Source organism: Dermacentor silvarum, chromosome 8 (assembly GCF_013339745.2).
Source record: "Dermacentor silvarum isolate Dsil-2018 chromosome 8, BIME_Dsil_1.4, whole genome shotgun sequence".
Taxonomy (NCBI): Eukaryota; Metazoa; Arthropoda; class Arachnida; order Ixodida; family Ixodidae; genus Dermacentor; species Dermacentor silvarum.
In genome coordinates, this window is record NC_051161.1 from 55,218,794 (window position 1) to 55,245,003 (window position 26,210).

Below are 26,210 nucleotides of genomic sequence, written 5' to 3' on the forward strand. Positions count from 1 at the left end.
CAGCAGATAAGGTTATCGCAAGCATATAGGCCATGGTCAAACTTGAACGTGCGACAACACATGTAACCTCACCTAGCCCAACGAAACGGTCAGCAGAGTGTCGAAGTCGCAACAAAATTTACCTTTTGCGCAAGTTCCGTGCTCTGAAAACGTCTGCGGTCGGTTGTACCACAAGACAACTTGGTAAACATCGGAAGCGTTTTGCTAATTATTTGTCTTATGCTTCGAAATTTATTACCTATGCCGAACTTTCATTTCCACAGCTGTCTGTCAGTGAAGTCCCGGCCTTTCCGCTGTTCGATTACAGCAGTAAGTTCGCTGCTTTATAAGCGAGTCGCTTAGACATCTAAGGCGCAAATCACTTGCGATATATGTTTATTTTCTATAGCATTTGCTATATGTTTTCCCCATATATACGCAGTCCCAATAACACTCTATTTGACACTGACTGTAACTAAAGTAAGTAAATCGAATAAAATGAACATCAGGTAGCGAAGGATATTATCAAGTTCTCTGCAAGAAACGCCACTCAAGAACACATTGAGTTCAGTAAAGGCAACGTCGACCGGTAAGGTCAAGCACACCCTCAAACCTGTGTACATTGTTATAAGCGTTAACTAACCCCGTTGTCAGGGCTTAACTTGCGTTATGCTAAACGCTGCAGAAACCATCCGTGCAGCCAGCATAAAAGCACTCACAGATGTCCTTACTTAACCCACAGAAGTACAAAACAACACCAACTGCATCGCACATTAGGAACGCTCATCAAATTAAGCGCATGATTGCCGTTCTTTCCGTGAGATTCAAGCTCGGGGCAGGATGCTGCATAGCGGGCTTTCGTGACAACCAGCTATAAACGACGCAAGCTACTTGCTTATAGTCATAGAAGGGCCGCCCACGGTAAATTGCCTAATCGATGCCGCCGTGAAAATCACTGCTCTGAGTACTTATATGAACGGCCTGTCTCGGCTCTACGCCTCCTTTCCGCAATGACTGTTACTCACCGTACCATCTGAATGTCTTTGCGATTTGTGGATAATGGCTATGCAGCATTCAAACAGCATACCTTGCGGATTTATTTGTTGTTTACACACTCATATAACCGGAACACGTCCCCTCTTTCAGTAATGGCGCAGTGTTAGGAGGAAGACATTGCGTCTCATCTCGGTACGAGTACACGGACAATGGTTACGAATGGCTAAAATAAAAATGCATCTTTCAGAGAACGGGTCCGCAGAGCGTTGCGTATGTGTTAGCATTCAGACTTCGTTTCAATGCATGCCGGGACATTCGGAAGAACAGAGATTTCGAGCCGTTTCAGCTAAGAAACTGATTTCGTTGAACACATTTTGTTTTACGAATACTTGGCAAGAATGCATTAGCAAGGGGCGTAACCAAGGAGCATTCCACGTGTGTTCTACTTATGACGTTGACGAAGACTTAGACCATGCAGTCGTTATCTGCAGACATTTTACGATCTCAGTGATTGTCTTAAAGAACACTTTATAAGCATTTGACATAACACGCATCTTGAAGTGCGGCAAGTTCTTTCGACGGTGGCGGCGTCATGGCCATTCTTGGCTCGCCACTAAGGTCCTTCATAGCATTCTTGCGAAATGTGTGCATCTGTAAATAAATTCTGTAAATAACTTGTTTGCTGGTGCATTTCGAGCGAGTGTTCGTGTGAGTGTATGTTTGCGTGGTGCTTTGATTTACTCTTTTTCGTCCTTCATCACTAATTACATATCTAGTAGCCTATATAGGTAACTTCTATAGCTAACGTCTCCAGTTAAGAATAATCTTTTCTTTCACTATATATATATATCTTTCTTCCTCTTTCAGCAAGACCACGTACGTCGTGCAGTTATATTTAACTTCACGTGCAAGAACTTCAGCTGGCCGAAATCAATGCAGATTCCCTTACTACGACGTACGTCGTAGTGAGGGAATCATAATCATAATCAGATACTGGTTTTCACACGTTAAACACGAGAATTTCATTCTAAAGACACGTAGGTATTTTTTTCCACGCCTACTTTGTCTAAACTATACATTTGAGGCATGTGTTGCGCGTCGCAAATGTTCGCAGGCCAAAACACTTCCGTCTTGATTAGACCTCAAGCAACGTACCAGCAGTCGTTGGTACGTATCACAGCCCATGTACAGCGATAGCTGCTGATATTTTAAAGCATAGTTTGTCAACTCTTGGTGGCCAGAACGTGTACATTCTCGCTTGCACTAAATCACGCTTTCTTACCTTCTGTGCGGTGAGGTTTTCTTGGTCATCGAGAGAGGCCAGGAGCCTAAGGCAGTCGCGGGTATAGATACTCGCTTTCCCAATGAAGCGAAAGTTATAAGAATGCAAAGGTCGCACAAGAAGCCCCACCGGTCTCATGCGCGTTAGTTCAAGCTCAAAAAACATCGTACAAGAAGTCGAAAGAAAGAACAATATCAAAACATTATTTGTATCAGCAAAACAGTACTAACAACACCGCTGCGTGTTACGTCTGAACTTTCCGCATTTTTCTTCCACATTTTAATCTTAAACCGTTGCACGTGAAAGCTACACGCTGATTCGGTATCTTTTTCAGCAAACCGAAAGCGCTGTCAAACGCTACTGAAATACGCGGCGCAATAACACATGTGCCAAAGCTCCGCCCCTTGTAGCTTTCCCACAACTTGCCACAGAAAGTTATCCGCGAGATTTTAAAAAAAAATATTTTTTATATACATCGTTCTCAGGCGACACACCTCGCATGATGAGCAAGAGAAGTGCCTTTCAGGTCTCGTACGACGAGGTGGTGGTAGCATTGTCGACATCAAGGAGGCTTAAAAAAAATTGCAATTTTTTTTACAACCAAAACGCACACCATGTGTGCTACACTGCAAAGACGTCATTGCTTAATTGTTTCTCACCTAGCGTGCTAGGGGACACTTGCACGACGCTGCTGTTCAGGCACGTCGTAACGAACTGCTTTCTATAAAATTTATTTCAGGGTAGTCTCACACTGCGATCGTCCAGCAACCATGGCACTTGTGGTGTAGTACACGGAGTTGTCTAATCTTCGCGTTTGTAGCTTCTGACTTTCTTATACGTTTATTTATTACGCTGTGTCTTTCTACATTTCCAACAAGGCACACTTTTGCAAAGGGATGCGAGCCGCAGGTTTTGGCGCAGATACGTATTCATCGTAAGTTCTTCAATCTATAACGGAATATTCTGTCAAAAAATGTGATCGTTGTGCAAAGTCACAAAGTCGTATGAAGCCAGAAGAACAAAGTTCAAGTAAATTCACGCGCTATCCGCCATTTCCGTGTATTGACAGAGGCACCGTGTTCTTGCAGGTCCCGTAAACTTATTTGCCCCCAAATTCTATCCACTAGTTTTTTTGTTTTTTGTTTTTGTAAAAACCTCTATGCACCGTACGTTACATTAACTGAGAGCAAGAGCCCCTGATAGCTGTCGATGTGAAACATTCTGCAGCGGCAGTTATTGTCCTTGCATGCGATAAGAAAAAGCCCCACCAGGGAGAGACCGTGGAGACCCAACATGCGTTCATTCCTACTAATATTAGTTATATTAAGGAATATACAAGCATTTGCTGTAGGTAGTACATGACTTTGTCTATACAGTGACTGTAGAAGGCTGTATTTTTCCTTCCTCGTGTCTTCGTTTGCGCTGCCCCATTAAGATGGTCAACTCTGCACTGACTGCTTTCTTGATCATCAATCAAAATTTTTGCCGATGTTCAGTTAACGTTTGACAACGTGCCACACACATGTCAGGCAAAATTCACACGATGAAATCCCCCCCCCCCCCAAAAAAAAAAAAAAAAAAAACATCGCTCACTACATTAGGCGAATGCTCCATGCGGATGATACAACCTATAGAAACCCGGCAAAGATGGGTGACGATTCGGCTTTGCTATCACTAGATTTCATTTACTCCTATAGTTGTTTTGTTACCTGCACTGGTGCCGATATACGTTGGAGAATAAAGCGACGTTGACGACAATCTCCACCGGCCTGCGTTTAGAACAAAATATAAAGCATATTTTATGCCCCCTCCTGCTTCAGGACCTGGGGCTGACGATAATTCTTTCAATTACTATCTGCCGATTGTCAAATCTCACCAACAAGAGGCCGGAAAACATGTTTATTTAACCGTGGTGGTCACATGATGACCATACATAGCTTCAAACAGCAGTATCTTTGTACACTTGGCTAAGTTAGATTCTAATGAACAATAAGAATAAGTATCTTGAATATATTAAATGTATAATTCTTATTGTACTCTGTAGAGTTGTAAACTTTTAGTTTTATGGATCATTCTGCAAAAAAGAAAATGATTTTTAGAAGGAACAGTAAAGCCGTAGCGCTTACTTTTGTTATCGCACGCGTAGGCGTGAAGACATAACGTCTGCGTTATGCTGTTACGAAAGGCATTTTCCAACTTTCGAAGCATAAGAACGGCGCTCCAGATGATCATGGTCGTCACATGGCCACAGCGCATTTCGTGACCCTAATTTCTAGCGCGTAAAATGCCAAAATGTCCTTGCAGAACCCGACGCTGCGCCCGCCGCTGACACCGCGCCAGTCACGCACGACTAAAATGCAAACAGCGCAAAGAGGAGTCAATTAGGAAACGTTTACTTAGTCCCTTAGTTCAATTGGGGAGGCCGTCGTTGAGTGGTGCAAAAGCGCTTCGAAAATTGCCTCCTCGTCTCTCAGCCATTGCCACTTGCGGCAGACAAAGTGAACACAACAAATATCACATCTAAATTGGTTTTTCTGTTATAGAATGACGGCTACGGACGTCGGCGATGTCCCAGTAAGTAAACCACGTCACTGTCTGAGCAGAAAGCGTCCACAGACTGCAATGGTCTATACCAGAGCAGCAATCATACTCGTACAGACATAGCTGGAGTGAGTTCGCAGCGCCGTTCTAGCGGTGAAAGCGTCAGCAGCAGCGACAGAACAGGTTCTCGGGTGATGCGTCTTTACTGCAACGTGTAGCAAGAAAACAAAGTAAATGCCTAACATATTGGAGCTGTCAATAATATATGTGACAACTACCTATATGTGTTGCCCCTGTATACGTGACACCGTGCAGAGTCGCCACTCCAAACAGCTCTATACAATGGGAAATGTAGACTACTAAGTTCCTAAAATATCTACGATAATCTCGCGCACAGATGGCTTATCATTGTCCCTGGACGGAACTGAAAACCCAGTAGCCGCATCGCCAACATTCACGCAGATCGAGTGTTGTACGCCAGAAACCGGGACGAGGTGACATCGGAATGTTTTCAAGTAGAGATCCTCCATCTGAACGCAGCTACGTACAGCCAAGTTAAGCGAGTGATACCTTAGGCAAAAAACAATTCTGATCATACATAAGGCGCGTACATCAAGCTCAGCGTCCACAATTCCACGAAAGCACAGGCAAAACCCGGGCCCAACGCAAGTGCGACTTCACGTCCCCGAAATCAGGCCTTCACTGTACACAACCCTCTAGTTTCAGTCGATGGCATGTCGCATTTCTCGCTGTAGTCACGTGTCCTGCCGACAAGTTAGCAAAGTCGTACACTACGCTGGCAGCACACTATGCGGACTGGCCTGCATGTGCTACTACGTGCTTGCATCAGGCAGTGCAGGTAAAAGAAGCTCCTCCTCCATCAGCTCGATGTACAGCCGGCACCGGCGCCACGAGCTTAGTTTCAATCGTTCACGAAACAACGGCACCGACATTCGTCACTTGCAGACGTTCTCGCGCACGTTCTCCGCGCACGTCTGACACCGCACGAAGCAGCACCAGTGGAACTTGCAGTGGCACTGCTGAGTCCTGGTTCGATAGTGCGTCTCGTAGCCGCGACCGCAGCACAGGAAGCGGCAGCTGTCGGGGCCCGTCGAGGTTCGGTTGCACACGCGGCCCACGGTGCCGGCCGAGCCCCGCTCCAAGTCGCGCACGCAATAGTTGGGCGAGTCCTCCAGGAACACCAGGTCGCGCGGTTTGGGCCGGACCACGACGTCGGCCCAGGGCAGTTCGTACGAGTCCGGCGGCTCGTCCGCGAAGAAGACGCTCGTCGACGATGACGAAGAAGCCCGTCTCTTGGAAGAGGACGCTTTCTTCATCTTCTTCTTCTTCTTGCTACCCGGCGGTGTCGCCGTCGCCGCTGGCGGTCGCAAGTGCTTCTCGTGCAGCTTCAGGTGCACCGGTCTGCGCCGGTTCGGGTCCAGTGCAGCCCTGGAGCGGCCGTAGTAAGGAAGCGCCCGCTTGGCGCGCCGGTATCGCTCGACCAAGTAGTCACCGACGTGGCTGAACGGGGGTAGCCGCTTCCAGCAGGTCTTCAGCGAGCAGGAGCCGGAGACGCCGTGACACTTGCACTCCGTCAGCAAGGTGAACTTGACGGCCTGAAAGGAGCCAGGAGTCAAGTGGTGAGCATGGTCGTCGGAAAGACGAGGAACAAAATGTACGTTTATACAAACAAAACAAATGACCATCGTCGTTTAACGTGCGAAACGTCCTAATCGGCACCAGAAGACACTTACTCGGACTTTGCTTGCATGAAGTTGACTGAACTGCGATGTATACAGCTCTCCAATATTTATCAATAATCTCTCAGAAGCATAGACCGACACGTCAGTCGGCGACGTGTCACGAAGCGCAGTTGGGAAAATATAGCGATCGTATAGCGAATGAGCGCAGAGCGTCCTGGCGTTCGAGCGCCGTCTGCTAGACTATTTCAATGAATCCTTCATGACCCCTGCTGTTTATCATCAAATCTATCGTTTGCAACTGCTTAAGTATTGTAACCATTGTGAGCGCAGGATCAGGTGTGCGCATTTCTTATTGTGTCGGAATAGATAAGCAGCTTACTTTGTGAAGCTTGACAGAAGAGCCTATCTCCCGATGCTCGTACGATAGTATGCTCTGTGTGTTTGATACTTTATTAACTGCGCTCTGCGACACGGTGCTGACCGTCGTGTCGGTCATCGCTCCCGTGAGATGATTATCCTCTTAGAAAGTTGTACATATGAACATAGACATAACTGCATGATTTAGGTATGGCATTAATGATCTGCAAGAAAAAGAGCTGGTGCACAGTCCTTCATTACAGGGCGCCTATATACTAGTGCGCGATGCTCGAAAGTTCGAATCTGCGTGCCAGCCCTTGTGGAAGCCTAAAGTCTGTGCGACTAAAGCGTGCTTTTAGGACAGGCTGGTAAAACTAGTTGCAAAGCTCTAGATTATTCGCTTAAATTCAAGGGTATGGTCGATACTGGCAACATAATGCTGGTAACAGGAATTCGAAACAAGGACATGAAAGACGCTTGCACTCTGTCAGCAGGATCAACTCAACTGGCGCGAAGGGACCAGCGTAAAGCGGCGAATACGGTACTCAGGAATACGTGGAAGAAAAGAATTCATTTACGAAGACACGTGACCACAGTGTTTTCGGGTACGACAGCTCCTAAATGGAAGCGTGAGGGACTCCTATAGAAATAATAAGTTAGCCCCGAACGCGTTAGTTATCTTGTCCTCCCCGCACAGCCCGCAAAACGGAGACGTTTAAGTTAGCTAGAATACGTTAACCAGCCCCGGAAACTCCATCGTCAATCGTGATGCCTCTATCTACGTTTCCCAGCGGCTGACTCGTCATTTGTTATGCTCCAGCTACCGAAAAACGCCGAAAGACGTCGCAGATGTCAGTCTGCCAGAGTCAAAATGCATTCGTGAAATACATTACTCGTTGAACAATGGAGAAAGAGGAGAGAAAAGTAAAAGAAAAGAAAGAAAGAAAGAAAGAAAGAAAGAAAGAAAGAAAGAAAGAAAGAAAGAAAGAAAGAAAGAAAGAAAGAAAGAAAGGGTCACGAAGTCGAGAGGCGGCAGTAAAGAAGAGGTGCACAGAGGCCGCCCGTGTCTCGGGCGGCGGCGGGCGGCGGCGTTACTCATCCACGAGCGCACACACCACACACGCGTTCGTCGGCGCGGCCCAGCGAGCACGAGTTGATGGCGGTGCGTGGGCAAGACTCCGTAAGGTGCAAGTCCGCCACGTCCTCCGCAGACGAAAAAAATCTCCCCGCCGAGCAAGATGAGCGATCCGACGAGTCGGGACGGCCGTCGAGATGGTTGCTGGAAGTCAAGTGAAATAACAAGGGGGGAGGCTGGTGAAGGGGAGGCATAGAATTCAGGCCTCGACGTGCAAGAATGCGTGCTAGGCCGCCGGCAAATAAGGAGGGAGGCGCTGAATTTTTTGGCGAGGGCCGTCGACTGCTGTCGCAGTCCGCCGCGCGACGAACTGGCCAGTCCCGTCTGAGCGAGTCAGACGGGACCGGCGCATGGCTCGACACTGCGGCCGATAGGCGGAAGAGGGGGAGAGTTGTCTGCGGTATCTTCAATCAAAATGCGAGATGCGACTGAAACTATAAAAAAAAAATTCTCGGGTTTTATGTGCCCCAACCACGATCTGATTATGAGGCACGCCGTATAGTTGGGGACACCGGAATAATTTGGACCACCTAGTGTTCGTTAACGTGCACCTAAATCTAAGTAAGCGGGTGCTTTCGCATTTCGCCACCATCGAAATGTGGCTGCCGTGGCCGGGATTTGATCCCGCGACTTTGTGCTTATAGGTGCTTAACACCATAGAGCCCCTAAGGAACCATGGCGAGTGACTGAAACGATAATTAGCAAGGAAAGCCCGACTTTGCCGACGGGAGCCCAGCGATGTGCTACAGATACAGAGTAAATTGCATGTAAATCAGTATTTTAGAATTGTGAAGGGGTAAGTTGTAGGCTTGCGGCCCTTTATACGAAATGCCTCACGACTTCAAGTGTACCAAACTTAGCTGGGAGAACGCCAACATTATACTAATACATAAGAAGGGAGACATTAAAGAATTGAAGAATTAAAGACCCATTAGCTTGCTTTCAGTATTGTATAAAATATTCACCAAGAAAATTTCCAATAGAATCAGGGCAACACTTAACTTCAGCCAACCAAGAGAATAGGCTGGCTTCAGGAAGGGATATTCTACGATGGATCATACCCATGTCCTCAATCAGGTAATCGAGAAATATGCGGAGTACGATCAACCTCTCTAATGGCTTTCATAGATTATGAAAAGGCATTTGATTCAGTAGAGATAACAGCAGTCATAAGAGGCATTGCGTAATCAAGGAGTACAGGAGGCATATGTGAATATCTTGGCAAATATCTACAAGGATTCCACAGATACCTTCGTTCTCCACAAGAAAAGTAGAAAGTTACCTATCAAGAAAGGAGTCAGGCAAGGAGACACAATCTCTCCAATGCTATTCACTGCATGCTTAGAAGAAGTATTCAAGCTCTTAGACTGGGAAGGCTTAGGAGTGAGGATCAACGGCGAATATCTCAGCAACCTTCGGTTTGCAGATGACATTGTTCTATTCAGCAACAATGGAAACGAATTACAACAAATGATTGAAGTCCTTAACCGAAAAAGTGTAAGAGTGGGGTTGAAGATGGGCGTGCAGAAGACAAATATAATATTAAATAGCCTGGCAAGGGAACAAGAATTCAGGATCACCAGTCAACCTGTAGAGTATGTAAAGGAGTACAATTATCTATATCAATTACTCGCAGGGAACCCTGATCATGAGAAGGAAATTTTCAGAAGAATAAAATTGGGTTGAAGTGCATACGGCAGGCCCTACCAGATCCTGACTGGGAGCTTACCACCTGTGGTTGAAAAGTAAAGTGTTCAATCATTGCATTCTACCGGTGCTAAGACATGGTGCAGAAACTTGGAGGTTCACAAAGAATATCGAGAACAAGTTAAGGACCGCACAAAGAGCGATGGAACGAAAAATGTTAGGCCTAACGTTAAGAGACAGGAAGAGAGCGGTGTGGATTAGAGACCAAACGGAACGGGGATAGCCGATTTTCTAGTTGACATTAAGCGGGAAAAATGGAGCTGGGCAGGCCATGTAATGCGTAGGATGGATAACCGGTGGATCATTAGAGTTACAGAATGGATACCAAGAGAATGGAAGCGCAGTCGAGGACGGCAGTAAACTAGGTGGGGTGAGGAAGTTAGGAAATTTGCAGGCGCAAGTTGGAATCAGCTAGCGCAATACAGGGGTAAGTGGAGATCACTGGGAGAGGCCTTCGTCCTGCAGTGGGCATAAAATATAGGCTGATGATGATGATGAAGTTGTAATCGCCCTTGAGAGGAGAACTAAACAACAAAGGAAACACAATAAGGATTTCCTCAGAACTATAGCTTCGCAGTTGAAAAAAAAATTCGTCCTGGTCGGGGATCGATCTGGGGACCAACGCCTTTCCGGAGCGTGCTGAGCTATCCAGGAGGCTATAGCAGTTGATCGCATTGCGAGGCTGACATAATCGACAACTTGAAGCAGGACACTCGCTTCGGGCAGATGAATTCTGCAGAAGTCCGCAAGGTGGCGGAAGTTACATAAAAAGGAAAAGTTGTCACCATCCTGAGAGGTAAGTAGGCTTTCATGATAACCTTTCCTTTCATGAAGCTTCCTCCGCCTCGTCCACAACTTATGTGCCAGAATTTATCATTGCATTATCATTGGTACATAACAAAGGTGTTGGAAAAGTCAACAACACTGAACACACGGATTGAGAGCTAATCACGACGACGGGTCTGTGGACTAGCCAGAGGGAGAAAGAGAAGGTTTTATTGAAAGGCGGAGATTTTTGCCCAGTTTTTGCAGCGTATGATTTGCTACTGACATGCTACTGGGCGTAGGGCGGTGGAAGAGTATTGCTATATTCTAGAGGAGGGTTTCAAAAAGAAGAAAATATGTTTTCAAGAACAAGCTTAATATTTTTCACCATATGTTTCACCGCATGTTTATATGGCGAAACGATGGCCAGAAATTGAGGTCGTTCTTTAACATGAAGCAAACTTTGGATATTACTTTTAAAAAAGGCCAATTTCAAGCTTCAGAAAGGAACAGGTGAAAAGTGAATGAATGAATGAATGAATGAATGAACCATATATTTTTCCAGGATGGCTGATTCGCTTAAGTGGGGAAAGGTGTGGCAGGACTTTAAAGAAAAGGAAAAATAGACAGTCACTAGAACAACGAATACAAGAGCTGCCACTGTTTTGGAAAGAAAGATAATGGCACTGTCGCGTAAAATCAGAAAAGCGTGAAGGGTCATTTGCATTTGACAAAAAGCGTTTGAGTTAGCTAGTGGTTGAAGCATAAGATCAGTGAAAAGGTGCTTACTTTCCAGATACTAGTTTGACCTCCACGGTGTGCATTCGTTGCGACTGAATTATTTCAACCAACTTTGAAATTGTCTGTTAAGCTTATTGACAGCAAAGTATCGTTTTTTTCCCTTAAGAGAAAGGTGTAATCAGCCGTCATATTAATGTGTCAGCGTCTTCTTTTATCCCATAGAAAAATAAAATAAGGAAAAGAAAGGCATAGACTCCACAATCGCCACTAAACAACGACCAACAGACTTAACATCGTCGCTGGATTCCAAGGAGTGCTGCTCTCCACTGTATAAACCGAACTGACATTGCGCAGCGGCTTGCGCCGTCTGTGCTCTCTCGAAAACCGCCTTGACAGCTTATAATTAGGCTCGACTAATGTATTCCCGCACATTTCATCGCTGCCGTGATTGCTCCGGGAAGTGAACGCTGGCGAAAACGAGCGCGTGACCCGTCAACATTCATCTCTTTTCGGTCCGCAAAACCCTAACCCTCGGTCAAGAATGCCGTGAAAGGGCGATCAGCGTTCCACCCCATTCCCGCGACGACAATACAATCGAGGGTTATACGCGGAGGGCCACCGGCCCTTTCACCCGCTTCCAAATACACGTGGTGTCCTCCATATTTCATGCGAGTGGCGCCACCTGTTGCGTCCTGCGCAAAGGCCGCAAGTCTCCTTTCGTGTGCCGTCGCGGTCCAGAGATAACTTTATCACCCCGCTAGACTTTATAGACGGGGTCGCTGGAAAGATTTACGGCTGCTGCTTCGCACCGGTGGTCGCGTACTTATTGCGGTCAGTTCGCATCCATAAATCGACGCCGCCGTCGCTTAAGGAGAACGGGCAAATGCGGACGGCGCTTGCCTGCGGGTGAACCGCGGCTGGTCTTCGTGAGCCTGAGCAACAAAGCCTCTCGTCGTCGTCGCAGTCTCTGTAATTGCTGCCTATTAAAAAGAATAGAAAGGAGAATGGTGGAAGGTGCATCGAAGCGCGGGCAATTGCTTCAGAAACGTGCGCATCCGTAGTCGGCGCTTCGAATATATTATATGAGCAAAAGCGAGGCAACCTTACAAAGAGTCTCTGGGTCTCGCGGAAATTGTGCTCAAAGGCTGCAGAATCCGTAATATATAGGCGTCTGTCAAGGTACTCCTCCCTGACAGCCACCGGGAGCTCTGGTTATGAACAGGGTTCGCTGAAGATCGCCGGAGGGTGATAAGATTGGATGAAGACTTGACGCTCCTGAACTGTAATGAAATGGGGTGGCTGGTATAAGGCGGGTGAAAGAAAGGTACGCAAAATGCCTCGTGCACCTAAGAACAAAGTTTTAAAAGGTAAGAAGGAAGCGTGTATGATGCGTAAAGCAGCGTTCCTGGAGATCGTATCGACAACAATTTAGGAAGAACAAAAACAAATTGTAATCAATTTTTTTATCCAACTGAGTACTTCTCATTAACGCCCCGGAAAGAAAATGATTACTTAATCATTAGAGGAACGCAACGTTTTGCACATTTTATCGCGCGAACCTTGCAGACACCACTGGTTGCAGCATCAAAGCAAGCCTGTTTCTGCAGAAATATTGCGATTTTCTGACCACATGGAGGAATTAGGGAAGAAAAAGGCGACCTATATGCAGGCGTACCTAGCCTTGCAAAAACTTTCGGCAATTGCTTCTCCTGAACGCCACTTATCATGTGCGAAAAGTAGCCTGTATTGCACAAAACCGCAAAAATTGGCGCACATCCCACGAATATGTGTGAATTAACGAAGCTTTCCTTGATATTTACTGAAATCTCCTCCCTCCTTCGCTTCTGTTTCGCTCAACGCTCTTCGCTCCATGCATGTTCTGTCCTCATTTTATCCCCCATAACTTCATTTTCACCCTCGGCTGCTTCTGTTGTCGACTGCTTCGGTTCTCTGTAGCAGACTTGTTCAATTTTTCTGTCGCCGACTTCCCTTCTTGCCTCTTGTTCTTGCTTGTCTATTCGGGCATCTACACCATGGCACATATCCATTCTGTGCGCGTATCCAGTGGCTTCGGGTCAAGCTGCACAAAACTAGTGTCCCGAGTTGTCTATATACGTGCACGTTCCCAGTGGGCCCAAAGAGAGAGAGACAGAGAGAAGGGTATAAAGAAGCCAGCTATGTTAACCAGTCAAGAGTCCGGTTGGCTACCCTACGCTGGGCAAGGGAGAAGTTTAAGAGAAATAAGGGAGGTGAAGAGGGCGTATAGAGACATGCACGGACAGTACTACAGAGTCAAAGGTGCTCGCACAAACCAGGCGTTCTCAGAAAGCACAAAAGCGACCAAGTTGTCTATTCGGGCATATACCGAGCGACACGTGTCTACTGGTGAAACAAGTTGTTGGTCGACAATAGTCATCTCCCGCAAAATGAGTGGAAGGGGCAAAGAAACACTTGCTTTAAGTAAAATCTTTCATGGCAGAATATTGTAGAGGCTGAAGGCAACTGCATCGCTCTATCTGTTTCGATCGCCGACGACAGTGAAAGTATGGCCACCCTTGCACGGACCGAAAAGTATGAAAGTGAAGCTTAGCTTGTCTCTTCTCCGAACTTCGCGGGTTTTGTAGTTGCCGTAGTAGATAACGTTGAGCCACCGGGTTAGTGCCACAACAAATAACTTCCTACTGGCTGCAATGTTTTTTTTTTTCTTTTTCTTTAAGAAGAAGAAACATTTATTCATTCACTCAGTGGAAATATACGTGACAACAAAATATACAGGAAGAGGTACCAAAGCTCTGGTCTGTAGGGGGACCTCCTAGTATAGCTGCCGAGTAGAAAACAACTTGGGCCACAGGATATGAACTATGTCCATTGCAGAGTTACTATGCCATGAGGCCAACAGGATATGTAATATGTATGCCCATTGGCCTCAAAACCGTCCGAACCACCGGAAGACGCGCTGGACAGTTGGTTGTTCGAACGCTTGGAACCTGTTGAAACGTGCTGTTAATGTATAATGGCAGCCTGCTCGCGTGTTCCCCCTACGATTTGAACGAAATGTATACATTTTACACTGACGTAATACCACGTCACGTCCTTTCATCGACAAATGAAGGCCCGCTGCAGAGAGCTGGTGGCTATTCGGGAAGCGATTCGCCACATCTGCGGGGAAAGATCTCAAAAGTGGTGCATTTTCACGGACTCAAAACCCGCGCTGCAAATTTTGGCTTGCTTCCTGCGCCACACCGCATATCAGGTTCTGGCACTGCATATCACCGAGCTACTTTCATGCGCTCAAGAAAAACACCACCGCATAGTGTACCAATTGATCCCGGGACACTGTGGGCTCAATGGTAATGAGATGGCCGATGCTGAAGCAAGGCGCGCCCTCAGCAATGACCTGCGAACTGTATAGTGCCGTTCTCTAGACCGGACATCACATGCCTCCTGTCGAAATTAATGAGGAGTGCGACAAGAACATAGTGGGCCCAGCCAGACGCTCGTCACGTCCGCCTTAAAAGGCTGGATCCCGATATGCAATTTCCTGTTCTGCGTGGAATTCCACGCCCTCATACATGCCTGATACACAGACTGCGATTAGGCGTCGCTTTCACGCGCAAATACTTGCTCATCATTGGACGGACAGACTCACCGGACTGTTCATGTGTGGTGTTGTAGAGACAATAGACCATGTGCTCGTGGTGTGCCCTGAGTACGCGCGCGAAAGACTGACACTGGCAGCTACCTTGAGACATTTATATAATAGACCACTGTCGGAGGACCTCTTGATAGACGCAAGGCCACAGAGTTGGCAGACGATAGAGGCAATGCATGCTTTTTCACGTTTCTTAGGCTACACGGGCCTGGACTCACGCTTCTGATAACATTTATGCAATGTGTCCTTTCACCTAGTTCCTCCCATTATCATCCCCCATTGTGACCCTCTTTCTTCCCCCTCTTCCCCTTCCCTTACGTAGAGTAGCAGGCCAGATGCTCCATTTTCCGGCCGACCTCTCTACATTTTCCAAACAATAAACTACGTCTTCTTCTTATTATTATTTTTTGTTTATCTTTTGTTGGCACGACTAGTCACATCATGGGGGGTGTGGGTCTTACGGACATTGTTTGGTGCCTAAGAAGTTAAAACGATCTTGTCCAAAAAGAAAGTGGTCGTTAAGGAAATGCGTCACATCACCCAATAACACCACATGAGGCACTCACGTTATGGCAGATGAAGTCTAGCACCCTGGCTAAGAAATTAAAGTAGGCGCAAAGAGGCGGCTGCGATTGCGCTTCTTGAAGACAGCCAAGTCTTGCGGCATCCTTTGAATACGGCAGGGAACGCTCCTGTGCCAGTCTGTGCACATTGGTGATCACTTTGTTCCTTCCTATAGCATGCTACCATGCCCTACGCCTCTTTCCATGTTACGCGGTAGTCGCGACAGGGCGGGACTGCACGTTTTACCTTCACTACCTTTCTTTCAACCCTTTGCTATTTCTCTCGCTCCAGTTTAATAGTTTAGCTCGAGAGAGCATTGAACATCGTCGATGTACAGTGTGGTCCAATCCTAACGAAAACACGCAAGCACATGGATTGCACTATATGCAGACCCTCCAGCCGCGCTTGCGGGTGGAAGCTTTGTCGATGCGTTCCGGAGGCTTGCTGAAAGTAAATAGCGTCAGCTGCACCAGAAACGGATGCCCTCTACCATGACCAACCGCGGAGAAAAATCCACTCGCGTGTTCCCCCTACGATTCGAACGGAATGTATACATTTTACACTGACGTAAATACCACGTCACGTCCTTTCATCGACAAATGAAGGCCCAAATTTCAGACCACGGTGAAGCACTGAACCGCACGCCTTTAGGCTACGCTAAAATGACATACTCTACACCGGGGTCATTAGAAGATCCGATAAGTGCACGGCAGGATAGCGTGAAACAAGCATACCACTTCGTTTCACGTCCTCGTATAGGCGAACAGCTTTACACGGCGGTTATGAAGGAGAATGAAGAGGTCTTGTACACAGACAGGCCGGAAAGTGCGCATCCACCCTTCCCTCCTCCTGTGGTCCTCGGGGACAGCCATTTTATTCACCCAGCGTCAAAATTGCGCTCTCTCGTTTAATCTGCCGGGCGGAGACGCTGCTCGCGCGTGCGGTATTAACGACGCGGTGTGCTGCATATAAATCTCGCGGGCAGTTTGGTTCGGCCGGCGATTTATGCGACGCCGAAGAAGCCCACGGGTCTTGAGAGCAGTGCAAGGGGCTCCGTGGGAAGATAAGCGGCGATAATGAGAAGATAATCACGAGTTTGCGCTTTCTACAGTTGACCCATGCATGCGCGGTTGTATACCTTCTCAAACAGCTTAAATTATGATCATCCACTCAGGGCTGCAACTTTCTCGTTTTTCTTTTTATTATTTTTTGTACCTGCTTTTGATGGTCTTTCCTTTCGCGTTGAGGGTTTCTCTCGCGTAGACTTCGCAGGCATTGGCCACTGCAATATGTTCTCGCTTCGATACTTGCAGTGGAAAGATATCATCTAAGGAATGCGTCGAATGCCGTTTCACCTCTTGCGCGGACATCCTCGTTTGGCGCACTTTATTAGCGCCTTATTAGTTCACGAGCATTCCGCAGTTTACGGCACTGATAGCGGGTCTGAAAATCCATCATCGTTATCTACTGTCGCCTTGCGCAAACACACGATAACGAGAGTTTCTACGTTCAGGCGATCGACAATATTGTCTCACATATTGGGGAATTTTATGTCGCGCGCACCCGTTTCGGATGTCGACGACCATGGCCGTGGGATTCGATGACGAAAGCCCCAGATTCGTGCACCTGTTCTGAGCCGTGTTTCGAAAACCTGATATTCTTTTTCAGTGAACTCTGCTCCATTTCTACGCAGGGCGACCATTTCTGGCCAGTTTCCTTCGCACTTATTTTGATTCCAATGGGGCTGCCTTGAGGCATAGTACAAAGAAACGATAAAAGAATGGGTAGAGCCCCCCATCATGTAGAAAGTTCGGCATAATATTGCAGTGAGAATTCTCTTAAACCCACGGGACGAAGCCAGGGGTCCGGTCACAGCAGAGGCCAGATCCACTGAACAAGGGCTCTCTGATATCTATTGGGCTTGGGCAACTCCATAGAAGCGTCTTCCGCCAGTTTCGTAAAAATGGAGTAGATGGCGTTAACCTCGATGGAGCACCTTCCCACTTGCAAGCGACCACAGGAGTGATGACAATCCCAGCGCCTATACTCCTGAGTGGAAGTGCCTCTATTCTTGTGAGGTTGTGGGGGAGGGGGATGACAACTGGAGCGATAAGGGCACGTGTGCCGTATCGAAAGCAATTCTTATGGACTCGGAGAAGAAACAAGGAGTCAAGTACAAGAGTTGTCCGCGCTGGATGCGGGCTCGCCGTGTTATCACGCGCTTTCTTGTCTGTCATGTTGTCCAGCTTTTGTGTCCAAATGTTACAGCTGTCATTATCACGTTTACCCTTATGCTTCTTTGAAGAAGTCGCCAGAAAAGAACACTCTATTTGTCCCGACGCACGAATTCGATCCCGGGTAAGCGACGTGTAAACGGTCGCACCATCGTCGTGCTATCGTCGTTCCCATGTGGTCGTCGTTCTCAACGGGCCAGCTATCACTGGTTTATGTGGCACTTGTGGCAATTATTTCAGCGGCCCTGTGCAATTTCCTGTGGCGAAGCGAGAAGATCGTAAGCTATATCCAACACAGCAATTAATCCGACAATCTGCGGGGGTCATGAGTGGTTGTACCAGGTTTGGACCCAAGAGTTCCTGGACGTGGCGCATGAAAGCCCATATGATTCTTCTGGTGCTCTTGTGTGGTAGAGTGAGCCCTTCCTGAAAGGATTGAGCTCGGTATGATGATTGTAGTGTTGAGGTTTCTTGTACGTGCGACGAGAGCCAGAGAGGATGCGCGAGAGTAAAGTATTCTGCGCAGTGAGGGAAATGGTCCATCAAACGGATGCCGATGACCATTGAGGTTGTTGGATACGCAGGTTATGGGGCATATCGATCCTTTACAATGGCGGGGAACTGGCTCTAGAATCTAGGCTTCAACGTCAGGAAAATCGAGTACAGGCGGCGCTTTAAATAAGAGAGACGGTGATACGGCGCAAGCACACGCGTATTCACGTGATCGCGCTCCTGGCTGACTGACGCCAGCTTTCGTTACCACTCCAATGCCACAACACAGCGAAACTGAGTGTCGATCATGTGATTTCCAAATTTCCAAGGTCAGATGTTAATATAAGAAAGAAAGATAGTTAGAGCATGTCTCAGCAGGACGTATGACTAAATGCCTCCGTGTCACGATTAAAAGTAAAACCGAAAACGCGCTCCATTCCCACCCGGTCGATTCTCAAACAGACACAATCGCACGCGGGTCCAGATGAATACAAGGACGTCGAACAACAAAGAGCGATGAGCATCGCGCTTGAGTACGGAGGCGTGCCGGTCACCCGAATAGCATGGCGCCATCGACGTCCGGCATCCGTTCGCCCCCTGTTCCGCACGCTCGACTCCCACCGGTAGCCCGCCGATCTTTCGGAACAGAAGCATCGGCGCCAAGGAGGCCCGCACACGAACCACGCGCTCTCGATTATCGCTTGTGCAAACAAGACGCCAAGGGACACCGACTTGCCGACTTAGCCATGCACGTCGCGTGCGATGGAGGGGGTGCCCGCACGTGTGTGTACACCTATATATATATATATATATATATATATATATATATATATATATATATATATATATGCCGGATCAACCAGAGAGAGAGCGCAAAACAGCCTTGTCGGGCGGCAGGTCATCAAGTTAGCCCCCGCTCCGACATACCTCCAGCCGAGAGGTATAGCAGCAGTGATCGATGACATGGAAGAGAAGAGAGCTGGCCGCGCTCGGTTGCGGTGTGGGCATTCGAGTCCCCACCCCCATCGCGGCGCCATCGCTTCTTCTTCGGCAGGGAAGCATGACGACGGAGTATCGTTTCTGCTCGCGCTTAATTGGTTCGGCCGCCCATCTGACGGATCCCAGGTAGGGTGTGTCCCGACGGCCACCGCATTGGTTCCGCGAGCGCCTCGCCGCGTGGGACGCCCGATCGGGCCCGTTCTGGCGGCGAGCGTGTGTACAGAAGAGCGAGACCACCGGACAGAATTTATGTCCGCGCTGGGGCCGCTTATCGGGCTACCGCGTGCCGGCGCGCAGTCCTTTGGGGCGTGCACGAGAAACTGCGGATGTAGAATATATATATATATATATATATATATATATATATATATATATATATATCCTACGCGTGTAATGCCATAGAATGTACGCGGGGCTTGTCTTGGGGGACCGTTTGGTGTAACGTTCTGTCTGGTAAGTCGCACGGTGATGGGGCATGGAGCAGGGTTCGCGGACGCAGATAAAAGAGGGCGCTTCATTTCGATGCTTCGCGCGGAGCAGTTTGTTCGAGACATCTATTTCTGGTCGTTCGAAGAGATTTTCTCTGATTATCCTGTCGCTAAATGGTGGGCGATTCCGACTTACTGACATCAAATAAATGAAATGGATTCTCTTTTTTTTTTTCCGTTCTCGACCTTCAGCTCCGGCCTCGGAAGTCGGCTTGTTCAACTGTACGATGTATTTTGATACATCTGTGGTGTCTCTCTGGCACATGAGGAGTAACCTGTTATTGCTTTTCCTTGAAATTGACTATTTGTTTGTAGTTTGTGCGGGTTGTAAAGCTAACGTTAGTAGTATTTTGTTTTTCAAGATTACGAGACACGACGATAGAGACAATGCCGTGGAGGGGTGGTCATCGAAGTTGGAGATCAGACTTATGTGCGGTGAATCGAGACTTCGGGTGGTGTTTCGCAATCAAGATGTTCAATAAGCCATTCATTGCACTTTGATTTCGCGTGACAATGGCCCCAGCATAACATCGTACTCCTATTTGTCTGCAGAACTGCACACGCATGTGAATGGATCGCGACGGTATGTTTCTTGATCAATTGCTTGCTGCAGAGAGATCATTGTACTATGTACCCCGGCTGATGTATGTCATTTCGAATAAAAAGTAAAAATTAAAATAAAAGAAATGAAGATAATGAACAAAGAAGATTTAAAAGACGGCATGCCCCCGGGGGCATGCCGTCTTTTAAATCTTGCCGGGTCTAGCTCACCAAACGTGAAACAACGAAATAGAAGAAATTTTCCAATCTTGGGACGTGATACTCGGGGACTGCAGCACAGGGTGAACACAACTAAAGGAGAAAGACGAAATACTACACCAGGCAATTTGTGTTGTGGTTCTCTTTTCTTATGTAGTTGTGTTCACCCAGCGCTAGAAACACCGAAGGTGCTACACCATTTCACCCAATCTAGCCAGGACAAAACCGACCTGCAGAATCTATGTGACAGAAGTGTTACGTTGCGTGCAACTTACAACTTCTACGGTTCTCAGATTCAAACATCAGCGATGCCTATAACCGACAACGGTGTCCAAGTGTTCACGACGCCACGGGTTTGATTTGCAGCAGCGACGGCTGCATTCCGATGGGGATGAAGTGCGAAAATCCTCGTGTGCTAAGATCTGGGAGCATATTTAAGAACCCTCCCTAACTTGTGTGAGAGTGAGCCTTCAGAATAATTACAATGTGACAAGATCACGTCTTCTCATATCCTTTCAGTAAAAAATTATAACGAGATAAATATAGCGAAAAGACATCAAATAGTCAAAATGAATCCACATCTCGTATAGCGTCGGCATGCCGCACAACCCCACGTGTTTTGCCGCTTTGGTACATTAAACCCGATGAATTCACCACTGCCTTCGCGCGCCTATGTCGTAAAGGCGACTTGGTCGGGTATGTTAGATATCGTGCGTAAATAAATAAATGAGTGCATTGCGTGACAACGTACAAGGGGAGGATTGGAGGAAACAATAAGCAAATAGTTGAGTAAAACTAAAAGGAAAGCCCAAAGCGCCACGCAAGACCTCCATACAAAACCGTGCACCACAGGTGATCCCGGGACTACGGCAATGGCAAGACGGCAACCATAACGACAAAGCTAACCAGCTTCCGACTTGCATGGCGGGTGCTTATCAATGCTTTTTTTTTTTTTTTTGCCACCAGAGAGTGAAACATACAGTTTTTGCAAGGCCGCTTACATGTTGCAGTCTACGGAATACCGTAAATACCAGAGACTTGAACGACAGGAGCCGCTCCGACAGCCACATCCTGAGGCAAGAACATTATTCTACCACACGAAACTAGAAGTGATTCTTGTGTTTCATGCTGTTCACGTTAAATAAATAGAAAACTGCCACCATGCATATTGGTGATCGTGTTACTCCCGACGTCTTTCCGACAGGACACTAGTGACACCTGGTTCACCATCGAAATAATAGCTTTTTTTTTTTTCTCACTGCTCTAATTGAAGTGATATCACAACATTGTATAGGATATAGTGATATGAAATACGTTCCCGTATGTGCTCGCGTAATATTTACAGGTGTGTATGCCTCTGATATTTACACTGACAAACTTAGAGCGACAGAAAGCTGGGAAAGTCGGTAGGCTTTTGAGGTTCGGAAAGCCAGGCGTACAAAAAGCGGACGGCTGAACAAGAACGACAACCGAAACGGCGTTCGCATTGTCTTTCTTTGTCAATCTCGAGTTCGTGGTATGCATTCCTGCCCATCCATACTATGTACACGAACGCGCCAAAGCTTTCTCATAGCGCAGGCGTATGCGGAGTGCCTTATGCACGGCAAGGCACTCCGCATCCTCCCAGCCCTTTCCTTACACCTTCCCCGAGCCCTCAACATCCAGCCTCCCCCCCCCCCCCCTCGCCTTTTGAATGAGTGGCGTTTACTGTCCGCCTTAACCCCTATAGCCTTACTCTTTCAGAAATTTACCCGGATGCCATATGTTAAAACAACAGCCGGTTTCGGCAATATACTTGAGTGTGGTGCTCGGTGAAAGGGGGCATGAAGGAAAGAATACTTATCCGACGGCGTACTGGGAAGAAGCTTGTCATACCACTTGCAGGTATATCAGCAAACAGTAGACGTTCTTATAGAGGCACCGGGTCTGTTTCTCATTTTCCTTTCTGTTCACGTCGTGGTATCCCTTCAACTCGTTCCTTTCCTGGAGGGTAGACAACCCCGGTCACCTCTTGCCGACCTCTCAGGCTTTCATTAACTTCGTTCCCTCGCCCTCTATTTCTGTATGTGTTTGCTTTCAACACGAAATGTTGGCAACCCACGAAATGCGTTGGGTTGCCAACAGCGACGCAGAGTGCCAGTGTGGACTAGCTGATGAATGACACTGGACAGCTCACACCGTATCCTATTTTATTTGAACGCACTCAAATAGAGGCAAAAAAAAAAAGAAAATCGCCTCTCCTTAGTTTATGAAGCTGAACAGTTCACAACTCTCAGCTCCAAGCCGCGGGGTCACAGAGGAGTCTTATTTTCGGTTGCATATCAGTTCTCTACGTGCGGCGCATAAAAGTAAGAAGCATTACCATGTTTTCCGGAATATTCCTAAAAAAAAGGCAATCTGTACCCTTCACTTGCTATAAACAAAGAAAATACACGCCCCGCAGTAATCCATATTCACCGCTGTACTTCATGCGGATGCGGGCTGGCGCTTGAGAGATCCGCGTCTCAAAAGATCGACGTCCAGAGATTGTAATCAACTCGGTGGCCATTTGTCTGCTGAGAGAGCACGGATCCAACGGGGTCTTTTTTCGGCTGTTCCTGCTGTCGCCAAAATACCCCGCGCGAGGATCGACGAGATAAACAATCACTTTACTGCCTCCGTCATCGTATGGAGATATAGGAAAAGGAAGCAGGCGCATGCGCGGAGGCATTTATGCCGTGGCCATTCACTGGCGGGTGATGGAAGGCTCCAGTTTAGCGTCGTCTTTAGGAACCCGACAGCGGGAGCAGAGAAAAGGACGACGCGAGCGAAAGGCACGGATCACCTGACGTCGACATCGCGGCGGAGGCAACGGCGTCGCGTGTACGCGAGGGACTCCAGCCAGCACACACAGCGCACTGGATCATTCCTAAGCAGAATACGTATTACGGCCGATTCTCACGCGCGTACGAGGGAGAAGAAAGAAGCGAAAGCCTCATATATATGGCCCTGGCTTTACGACCAACCCGTATGCGGTTAAGGCCCGACGTTTTTTGTCCCCCACGCAGAATGCGGTAGTTGGCCAGTGTGCTACGTCTGTCTGTGTGTGTGTGTGTGTGGGAAGCGAGAGTCGGCCAAAAGGTCCGGTCCGACGTACGGCTTCGTGTGGCCAAAGGATTCTGTGCGCCTGCGCCGGGCACAAAGGTTAAGAAGAAGGCTCTTGAGAAAGAATAAGAAAAAATAATCCTATGTAAACAAAAACGAAAAGAACAGAAAATTCAAGGAGCGAGCGACGAGCAGAGTAGTCGGACTTCAAAGCGGTGTGTAAGAGGGGGGAAAACCTCGGTGAAAGAAGCAATAATAAAGAACAAGGGTGCACACAAAGGCACAACACTGCCTTCCGCGGCAGTTTGGCGCGGCTTTTCGCATCGCCGCGGCATGCGACCCTGGCCGACCTCACAATGAGGCCCACGGGCGCCAGCAGTCGACGCCCAAGGGAGAGAGAAGATGTGCCCGGGATAATAATAAAAGGGTGAGGAGCCGACGGGCGACGCAGAGACGCTGAAATGCCCCCTTGTTTTCGCCGCCGCCGCCGCCGCCACGGCGAGGAGCTGGAGGTCAACATCTGTGCAGCATCCTCGAATGGCGGGGACCAGCCAAACGCCTGGTGCAGCAGCAGCAGCTGCTGCTGCTGCGCACAGTGCACCCTGCACATGCTCCAGGAAGATGAGGGCAGCTTATGATCCGGTATCTTTCGGAGAGGCATCGAACTTCCGCGTAACGGTAGCGCGCGAGAAAGGTGCCGCTGAATAGACTCCATGGGAAAGGCAGACAGATTTTCTGGACTCTGATCACTCGGGTCTGCGATGAGGCCGCATGCAATTTTTTTATTTTATCATTCGTTTGCTAGTATTCCAGACGGTGGCATTATCTGAACTTTGGTTAAATGACCATGGAACTCGTGCCAATTGTGTACCGGGGGGTTTCAAATAAAAGAGCTCACTTTAAGCAAGGGCGTTTGTGCAAAGAAGGAGCAAAGAACAAAGCGGAAAGCGAAAGAGCGACCTTACTAGTTGCTCTACTGTTTAATCACAACTTTTTTTCCCCTGGACCGACGTCAGCATTCTGAATATAAGTGGCACTCGCATCCATATTATAGGCACCTTCGGAAGTGGGAAGTGCGTCTGTGTCAAACGTCTGGGTTAAACAGCGTCAGTTAACAGTGCAGGCCAGTGACACATACACCGCGCCAGGGTACAGACTCGTATACGAAAGGCCGCGTTCGTCTCACACGTAATCCAACTGCTGTATACAAACCAGCCCCGGTGTTCATACAAACGCTTGGCTCGATTCACGTAAAGGTGAACTGGCAGAGAGATGATTACGCTCACCTTTCTTCCGGCACGGTTATTGTGCAGGTTCATCAGGGCCCGTTCGTCGGTCTCCACCTCTCGCGAGTCGAGGAACCTGCGCGCCAGGCGCATGCCGCGCTTGACGTGCGCGCTGCACCCACCCCACTTCCAACTCGGGTCTCCGGCCGATAGCGTGGACAGCGACAGCAGCTCGTCGGCGGTCAGGCTGGCACGTCCGGTACCGTCGGCTCCGGACTGAGGCGTCGACCACGAGTCTCGCACGAACTGGGCTCCGCGAGCACTACACCGCCGAGGCAGCATGTCAGAGGTTACCGTGTTTCACAAACATGTTACCACATTTCACAAAGGTTAGAGGTTAACACGTTTCACATGTGGAACATGGTAGCATGAGAAACGTGCTACCATGTTTCACAAGGATACATGTTGAGAGAGGTTATCATGTTTAGCAAACGTGTTACCAAATTTCACAATGGTTAGAGGTTACCCTGTCTCACAACATGTTGTTTCACGTGAAACATGATGACACGATCACTTGTAAAACATGTTACCATGTTTCGCAAAAACACATGTTCGAGGTTACCATGTTTCACGAACACGTCATCTTTCAAAAAGGTCCATGTTGCATCATGTTGTCCAAGTTGACCGTGTTGCACAAACATGTTAACATGTGAAATGTGTTGCTTCAGAAAAACACATGCTAGAGGTTGCCATGTTTCGCAATGGAGCACAAGCATTTTGTGGTCTCAAAGCTTGGAGCACGTAACCAAAAACGCGGAGCAAAGAGCACAGACGCAGTACCCACATGTACTCTGCGTTTTGATCGATGTTGAGCTGCATTTGTTTGTAACGTGTTTCACAAATCTAGCAACCAAGTAGCCAGCCTAACAGCATTAACTGCAGTTGATTCTACTTCTACCCTGCGTGCACCTAATCACTGATCACAATTGTAAGGTAGAACCCAGTTTCATAAGTATAAAACCGGGTTCGGCTTTGTATGAAAGCTATCCGCAGGTGTTACGTAATGAGTGGTTGAAAGTTTAGCGCCCCCATGTCACCGGTTTCTTGTTTTTCCTTTCTTCGTTTACCCGTTATGAGTTGCGCTGATGTCAAGATAAGGCAACGAGTTCATAGAAAGGTGGGCAGGTAAAGTGATTCACTCTGGCCGAACAACTGCAACTTTAGCCTGGAACCAACGTTACAGCAAGGGTACTTGCCTTCGCCAAAACGACAAGGCCCTAACAAAAACAAATTGTTGCAAGTCATGCTTAGTCGTTTATCGATTGCTGGAGATCAGGAAAATCCTTGTGGCGTAAATGCATTGCATACTCATGTATATAGGCCACGGCAAATGTAATAGAGAGAAAAATGAGATTGAATACTGAGTCTGCTGACAAATGTCCCTGCTGCTACGCATGTTGAACGTAGTACACTCAACATGCGTAGTACGCTCAACATGCTCAACAT

General features: G+C 47.8%; 1 protein-coding gene across 1 annotated transcript in view; it reads right to left on the reverse strand.

The window, feature by feature from the left end:
• Positions 1–3,916: 3,916 nt before the first annotated feature.
• Positions 3,917–26,210, reverse strand: part of LOC119461271 (protein Wnt-7b) — a 74,466-nt gene continuing 52,172 nt past the window's right edge. The window contains exons 4-5 of the mRNA XM_037722503.2: positions 24,765–25,026; positions 3,917–6,414 (exon numbers count right to left, since the gene is read on the reverse strand). Of these exons, the coding sequence (XP_037578431.1) occupies positions 5,755–6,414; positions 24,765–25,026 (922 nt within the window). The 3' untranslated portion in view covers positions 3,917–5,754. The remainder of the gene's footprint in view (positions 6,415–24,764; positions 25,027–26,210) is intronic.